Here is an 8,202-nt window from a genome sequence, read left to right on the forward strand (position 1 = left end):
TGATACGTTTCAAAACTTACCAAAAATTTATAGAGAATTAATTAACTGCTTGCCACAAATATATTGTATGGAGGTATATATATCGAAATCTCACAGCATTTTCCATGAATTTGCACGGCAGCAGGAATTAATCACTTAAAAGGATGTAGAAATTAATTCTATTAATTCATTCATTTGCCTTTCTTTGATTTTTGATCCAAAATACAAGTCGTGTACATTCATTCTTATCCTACCATAAATTTATTCGAGGATGAAAAGAGGACGTGCATTATGACATGCAATTTAATGTCTAAAGAAATTTCAGACCAAAAAATAAGAGAAATATATGAATCAACTTGTATTGTATATGTAACGTACTTATAACATATATTATTAAAAAATATAACATATAACCTTATTCAAAAACGTCATAAAACATGCATGCCACATTTTTTTGTTTATTTTAGTCATTTCATGAATAAATACAGTATGGTTATTTATAAGAATAATTAGTAGGTTACGGGTAATGCTCAATTCGTCTTTGGTCTCGCAAAAGAACATCCTCATATTATATTAACTGTGCAAAATAACAAGGATAGTTTTGACCTAAAATTAATATTTCTTCATATATAGTAGCTAGAAAGGGAAAATCTATGCGAAATATGAAGGAAAAATGTTGTATTAACAGTACATTTAATGATTTATGACCAAGTAACTTGGTTTGGTTTTCTTCCAATGCTGTAAACACACAAAAATAAATAAATTCGATCTATATATACCAAAAGTTTAATTTGTACTCAGTTATGTATGTAAATTATCCCCTAAATCTTGTTATTTGTAAACTTAGTATTCACACCATGGCCAAGGGACAACAACTAATTAAGGTACCAAAACTCTGCTCATTTATCTCCAAAAACCCTGAGTGTCATCGGAATATATCAGATCGGTACCATACTGGTACTCCTTCGGCGGCTTTACTTTTTTTGTGCATGTACAATTAATGTTAAACAAAATTTGGCCACTCCGAATTTAAAACGAACGTAAAGCAAAACAATATACGTACACAAGAAGACTATATTTCGGCATCAATAGTTTTATTAAGTAGTAAACGAAAGAACAATAATACCAAATTTTTGTGGTCAAAATAGATAATAAACATGAAATTGATCAAAGAACTACTGGGCGGACGAATCCTCGTCACACTTGGCAACCTTGAAACTTTCAGCAGATTTCACGTCGGAATTCAAAGGAACCTTCAAATAGCATGCGTACTGAAGCCTATGATGAACCTTGAACGTACCGACCTTGGTCCATTGCTTAACATAGAGCTTCAAGAGGATATCAAAAACTCTAGCATCCTTAAACTTTCCAACCTCGTCACCCCCAAGAGCCATCAAGCGCTCCCCCTTGGAAAGTGCACTAAACTCAACCATTTTGTTGTGCCCTAGGTAGAAGGGGTTCCAAGTAAGGTTGTTCAGGGTTTGGTTCTTGAAAAGAGCAACGGCTGCAAATTGATCGTAGTGGTATCCACCCTTTTTGTTAGGGTTTTCAATGGTCATGTTGAGGGCTAGATTGTACTTGAGGAGGCCTAGGGTGTTGTTGGTAGTCAAGTTAAACTGGGTCAGCGAGGCATTGTTGACCTGGTAGTTGAGGGCTTTGCCGCGGCCATAGCTAAGTGCGAAATAGGATATTAAACCAGAGATGCCGAGGAGAACAACAATGGCACCAAGGACGGAGAAAACCCGGCAGCATATTCTCATGGCTGATAGCTACAGATCTAGAGAGAAGAGAGAGAGAGAGAGAATTGTAAGTGAGTACAAATTTTAAGGTGTGCAACAAGTGGGTTGGTGTACAAGCTAGTGATGTAGTACTACAATGTTCAGTGGTATAAATAGGGGTGAGACTTGAGAGAATGTGAGATTGGAAATGCCAATTGGACCAATTGGTTTGTATTCTAAAATGGAAATTACGTAAATTAATAGGCACAGCCGCGTGAGGTATGAAGGCTACGCGGTTGCTAAATTGCTAATGTGTCTAAGACACTAATCTCGGGATTTCATTCCAACATGATTTTCAATTACAAGTTTTACATTTAATTTGGGGATCAGTACGTGTTTTTGGATTTGTTTGACAGAAATATATATATGGATGGGTTTTTGTTTCTGACGTGTGGATGTGTAAATTACCTTGAGCCCTAAGTCTCGTGTTAATTTGATTTACGTTTCCAAATTTACTAAAAATTTACAGAGATCGAGTAATTAAATTGATTGCCATGAATATATTGTATTGAGGGACTTGGAAATCTCACTGCAGCTTCCATGAACTTGCATGGCAGCAGGAATTAATGATTTAAAAGGATGTATTATTTAATTATAATGATTCATTTGCCTTTCTTTGAATCTTGATCCAAAATTTAAGTGTAAACGGTAAATCTCAGTTGTGTATGTTCATTCTTACCATAAAGATTTGAGAATCAAAAAAGAACGCTATAACCCTAACATTTGAATGTCTAAAGAAATTTCAGATTAAAAAATAAAGACAATTAATAAATTTGTATTATATATATAAAAATGATATCATTGGCCATAGAAATAATATCATTATAAGTAGTGTCACTTACAATTTACCATTGCCATAGAAAGAAGGGAAACTTCTATTTAGGTCTTTTAATTTAATAATTTATTGAATAAAGTCTTATGACTTCTAAAATTTTAACTAAAATCCAATAATATTGTAACCATTCCATATCACATAATATTGGTCCATTAGTTTTAATTTTTTCACACAGACCAGGTGCCGAGCCTTTGGCGGTCATTTTCGAGTGTTTGGCAATGTATTTTTACTTCTTCTCAAGTCTTGATTTGTCGGCTTTATATTAGGTTTTAACTTTGAGATTTTGGGTTGCTTAACATGCAGCTTCCACAAACCTCATTTTATACTCTAGGAAGGTATGAGACCGGTAAACCCGTACTCTATACCCTCAAAAAATAAAAAAATAATTACATATTTATTTGGCAAAGCAATGGTCAAATGGTTTTATTTAGAAAAATTAAAGACTTTATTTGGGAAAAAAAAAAAGTCATAAGATTTTTTTTTAAATAAGAAATGTTAAAATGACTAAACTCTAATTTTCCCTAGAAATAATGTCATTATAAAGTACCTTTAAATGAAGGAATTGTTGTAATACAATGGCTGAGTCAGCCAAACAAGTCCAAGTAGGGGTGCATATATGGGTTAGTGTCTTAACCAGACTACGTACCAGAGTTAGGTTGAGTTAGATTCTGTTGTAACTCTGGTTAAGTTACATGGTTAATTAGGAGATTATAACCTCTATATGTTTAATGCATAAATTAATAGGCATGTAACAGATCTTAATGTTACTCAATAAAGCATTCATTTTCAGTCTACAGCCTCAAAATCAACAGGAAAGTGTTCATTATAAGTAATTAGGGCCTAGACCATCAATGTTGCTAAACCCACATTAAAAGCCCAAAATGCACTTAAAAGGACAACCAAATCGGATGGGGCCAATCTGCGGGTCTATGTAGTATGTACTTGTTTCTCACTGTCCCTCTATGAATCAGTTGCAGTGCTCAATTCGTCTTTGGTCTTGCAAAAGAAAATCCTCATATCATATCAACTGTGCAAATAATAAGGATGGTTCTTGACCTACATTAATTCATAGTACAAAGGGATAATCTAAGGGAACTATGAAGCAAAAATGATGTATTAACAGTACATTTAATGATTAATGACCAGGTAATTTGATTTTTGTTTCTTTCCAATGCTGTAAACACAAAAAACAAAAAAAAATTGTGATTTCTCGACCAAAAGATTAATTTGTACTCAGTTATCTATGTAAATTATCCCCTGATACTTGATAATATGTAAATTCAGAGATCAGTATGAGTTAGTAAGCCACTTTCCTCATCTTCCTTCTCTTTATTCTCATTCTCTTCCACAGCCAGAGTCAGCTCTTCTGCCCTTCTAGTTTGGTGCTTCCAATCTGTGTGAACCAATGTGTACACCATCATACACACACAAGAAGCTTGTGCTGACAGTAACCCAAGCCACAGCCCCACAAACCCAACTTTGTATGTAAAAGTTGCCAAAATAGCAACTGGCAATCCTATGAAGTAAAATGCATACAAGTTTATCCTTGCACCAAGCTTAGGCCTTGCTGTACCTGTCAAGACTCCGCAGGCAGCTGTTTGGGGAGTGTTCCCAAGTTCACATAGACCCAGAATTGGAAGTGCAGTTGAAATCAAATCAAGAATTTGTGGTTCATCTGTGAACATAGCTCCCCACACAGACCTCACAGTGGTCATCAAAATGAATGCAGAGAGTCCAAAAGCAAATGCCACAATGAGCCCAATCAGGGCACTCCATTTGGCCTTGCTTGGTTGCCCTGCACCCAAGGCATGCCCAACCCTTGTTGACAGGGCTGCACTTAAAGAAATTGGGAAAATATATAACATTCCTGTTGTTTGAATTAGGATCCCCATTGCTGCAACACTAGCTTGTGGGTTACTTAACAGGCCACAGAGGAACAACATTATTTCATACCACCACCACTCCAAGCACACTGAAATGCAACTAGGTATTGATAAACTTAGCAAAGGTCTCCATCCTTGAAAGGTTGAGAGAATGGTGACCCCATGCCAAGGTTTCAATGAATGGCTTGAGATGGTAAGGTAAATCACCAAGCCCACATTCAAGTTCAAAGTGTTCCAAGCAAGGCCCAAAGCAACACCTTCCACCCCCAATTTCAAGTATGTGACTAGAAAATAGTTGATGGGTAGGTGAAGGAGGGCTGAAAGGGTGGCTGCTAAGGTAAGTGGGGTGGTTAGACCTTGAGTTCTTAGAAAAATTCTTAATGGTTGGAGGTGAACTTGACCTAGCAATTCAGGGATTGAGAAAACCATGTAAACGTTTGCAACTTTTGTGATTTGGGGGTCCTGACCCAACCATATAAAGATGGGCTCCATGTTCATCCACAAAATTGAGATGGGTATGGAAACAAGTAGGAGGAGACAAACGGTTTTCTGATAAGTTTGACTGAGAACTGACCATCTCTGGGCTCCATAAGCTTGGCAGCATATTGGGTCCATCCCCATTGACAGGCCTCTTAGGATTGAAAAGCCTGTGATGTTTCCAAACCCAAGTGCCAATGAGCCTCCAGCCAACTCTGTTTTCCCAAGACGACCCAAGAAGAGCATTGAAATTACAGACCTTGAGTATAAAAGCAGGGATGTCATCACTATTGGGCCTCCAATCTTTACCAGAGATTGTAACTCTTCTCCTACCTACAAGGACTCATTTACATTATGAACAGAAAGTAATTGACAGACAATGGAATTGCACTACTTAAACTCACAGAGAGAAATTAATTAACAGGTTTGTCGGTCATATATTATTAGTATTAGGCTTATTATTATTATTTTATTTATGAGATGTGGGAGTGAGTCAGTGACCAATTTTATGTGTAACTTTGTAGGTCTCAAGGTTCTGAAAGAATGTAATACAGTCTGATGATGAGATTTAGAATTTTTTGCGCTATTTTACAATCAACTTTGGGCTTTTCGTGCATTATAAAATTGCAAGTTGGACAAAAGGTAAAGTGGGGGAACTTGGTGAGGTACCCAACAAAAATTTCAGGGCATCTACTCTCTTAAAAGTGAAGATAATAAAAAAAAATGTCAACGTACGCCAAAAGAATCTATAGCTGCCATATAATTGATTCCATTTAGTGCAAAGTAAATTGATCACAACACCCATGTTTGATATTCTTTATTTACAAACTGGAATCTGTCAAACATATATGGGTTCTCAAAGGAAGAGCAAAATGCAAACTCTTGCATATTAATTAATTATATCCAAACCGATATTTTTGTTTTTGGATAGAAAAAATGGCATCTACTGGGAATAAAGGAAATTAAAAAAAAAATACAGGTCAATGTGGTTGACTGAAGATTTGACTTCTCTGAACAACTCAAATGAGATTCAAATGACAAATTGACTATGGTGGGGACTATATTGCCAGTGGCTTAACTATGCCTACTATAATTTGGTTTGAAATAATCTGCACCACCTTAGTAAGCTGGACTGGAAGTCTGGGACCAGTATGTACCTGAATATGCAGTTATGGTTGAGAAGCTATGTGGGTTTTCTTAATTATTCCTTAATTGGCATGGTGACCTTGTAGAAATCCTACACAAACATTATGCCATTATGGGACCCACGTTGTAGGTCCCAAGTGGACCTTTCAATCGTGTGAGTGTGGGCCTGTGTGGGCATCTAGATAGCTAGCTAGCTCCTCTCAAATTTTCTGCAGAGTACTTCAGAGAAGATCACTTTGAAGTCTCCGAGGCATATATGAAGGTTGAAGGGTTCACCGCCAAGCCCTTATACTGTAGTTGTTGGTTGGGAAATATTATATATGCTTAACTTATTTCCCCAAAAATCAAACCCATAATTGTGTTTCCAGAAAATCAATCAAGCATGCCAGTGAGCTGATACGCAAAGTTGAATCCTTTTGACTTCTAATGCAATTTGTTAAAACATAATAATATTTTACTTAATTTACAAGTATGTCATTGTCACACTGAAAAGGTCAAAAAGAAAATAAAAAACATTCATTTGGACACAAAAGAAATTAAAACAAATTCCCATCCTCATGCCTATATATGAGTCTATATATGACACATGAGCTTATTTTGCATATAATTAAGTGTGTGTATGAGAGAGAGGGAGAGGTGGGGTTGGGGGCTACATACCTCAGTTAGAGGCAGCCTTCGGAAAAGGTCTGTGGGAAGGTGGTAAAGGCGTTGAAAAAAGCTTTGTATGAAAGTGGTAGTGGTGGTGGTGGTGGTGGTGGTGGTGGTGGTGGTGGTGGTGGTGCCGCCGCCTTCGTCTCCTCTAGCACTAGCAGCTCTCATTGTCATGTGGTCTTCATTATAGTCGAGAAGGCCTCCGTCGTCCAGCTTTGGAATCAAAGGGTCATGAGACTCATTTCCATTTATAATTCCTCCTCCTCGAGATTCAGCACCAGAGAGGCACATGTCTATCAGAGTTTGCAAAGCCAAAACCCCAAAGGGACTCACAAAAACAATCCTATAAAAAGTACAACCCACGGACCACTTCCAGAGACGGCTTGTCTAATGGGTCCGATATATATATATATATATGTATTAATTAAACAAAACCACTGCATATATATAAACATCAAGTAAAACACATAATATTAGTGTTTAGTACCCAAACCCAGCTTGCAATTAATATTAATTTACGTATCATATATATTCATACATATATATATATATATATATACCTATACTTGTCCATAAATTAAAGTTTTTAATTAAAAATATAAGATGAATATAATTAAAAACCTTGGTGTTGAATTTCAAAGCCCCAAATTAAGCTGTATGCTGTCTGTCACTTTTGGGGAGCGTACTGTTGGTCTTTGTAGCAGCTACTTCTTGGGCATGGTATTGCAAGTACTTATTATTGCAGAGAGAGAGAGAGAGAGAGAGAGAGGATGGCATGGAGGAGCTAGAGTAGTGAAGAAACGGTGCATTGAAACATGGAAAGTGGAAACCATATATATAGGATTAAAGCTAGCTGTGATATCTAGCTATAGCTAGCAACTTAATTACAATAATATTACATATCCCTAGCCCTAGCTTAGCTTCATGAATTAAGCATATGCAACGCTATGTTCACCTAAATTTTGGCTTTATCCAAGTTGTCGCATTATGTAATCACTACAAAAAAAAAAAATGTAAGTAAAGCCCACCAATAATTGGTTGCTATAAAAAAGGTCGCGTTATTCATGAATTGGTTGCTTAACTGCCACCCCTTTTATAGCAACCAATGAGTATGAGCTTTGTTCACATTTTTTGTAATGAATGACTCTAGTATTTAAATCCTTGATTGGTTCGTGTACATAGCAAACTCATCATCTCACTCAACTCATTCACTCCAAGTCTGAAATAAGCGGTGATTCTTTTCTAGCTTATTTCTTTGTCAAGGAAATAGAAAGTGCATAGGACAATTCGGCACTGGAATATAATTAGTTTGCAACGTTAACACTGACTAAGGAACTATAGAATATAAATTAATTCCTTCCATGTAGTATTATTGTTTGGGATTAGATCTCACATTATTTTTGGAATTCCCAATTCCCTTAAGTACAGTAAGATTTTGTGGGTGTGATGAGCC

At 36.3% G+C, this 8,202-nt stretch overlaps 2 protein-coding genes across 2 annotated transcripts; both read right to left on the reverse strand.

Moving 5' to 3' along the window:
* Positions 1–1,154: 1,154 nt before the first annotated feature.
* LOC147281319 (NDR1/HIN1-like protein 3) lies at positions 1,155–1,739 on the reverse strand. The gene has a single exon (XM_086246538.1). The coding sequence runs from the start codon at positions 1,737–1,739 to the stop codon at positions 1,155–1,157; it is 585 nt and encodes a 194-aa protein (XP_086102664.1).
* Positions 1,740–3,872: 2,133 nt separating this feature from the next.
* Positions 3,873–7,040, reverse strand: LOC147281320 (MATE efflux family protein). Its single transcript, XM_086249279.1, has 2 exons — positions 6,756–7,040; positions 3,873–5,285 (listed from the first exon to the last, which is right to left on the reverse strand). Exons 1-2 carry the CDS (start codon positions 7,038–7,040, stop codon positions 3,873–3,875), a joined length of 1,698 nt encoding a protein of 565 aa, XP_086105405.1.
* Between the last annotated feature and the right edge of the window lie 1,162 nt (positions 7,041–8,202).

The sequence above is a fragment of the Dryas octopetala genome, chromosome 6 (genome assembly GCF_963921425.1).
Source record: "Dryas octopetala chromosome 6, drDryOcto1.1, whole genome shotgun sequence".
Lineage (NCBI taxonomy): Eukaryota > Viridiplantae > Streptophyta > Magnoliopsida > Rosales > Rosaceae > Dryas > Dryas octopetala.

Excerpts from the sequence above, each read along its gene's own strand:
- LOC147281319 (XM_086246538.1), bottom strand. The coding sequence starts at position 1,739 with ATGAGAATATGCTGCCGGGTTTTCTCCGTCCTTGGTGCCATTGTTGTT.
- LOC147281320 (XM_086249279.1), bottom strand. The coding sequence starts at position 7,040 with ATGTGCCTCTCTGGTGCTGAATCTCGAGGAGGAGGAATTATAAATGGA. Across the intron at positions 5,286-6,755 it reads GAAGGCTGCCTCTAACTGAG|GTAGGAGAAGAGTTACAATC; the intron begins GTATGTAGCCCC and ends GAGTCCTTGTAG.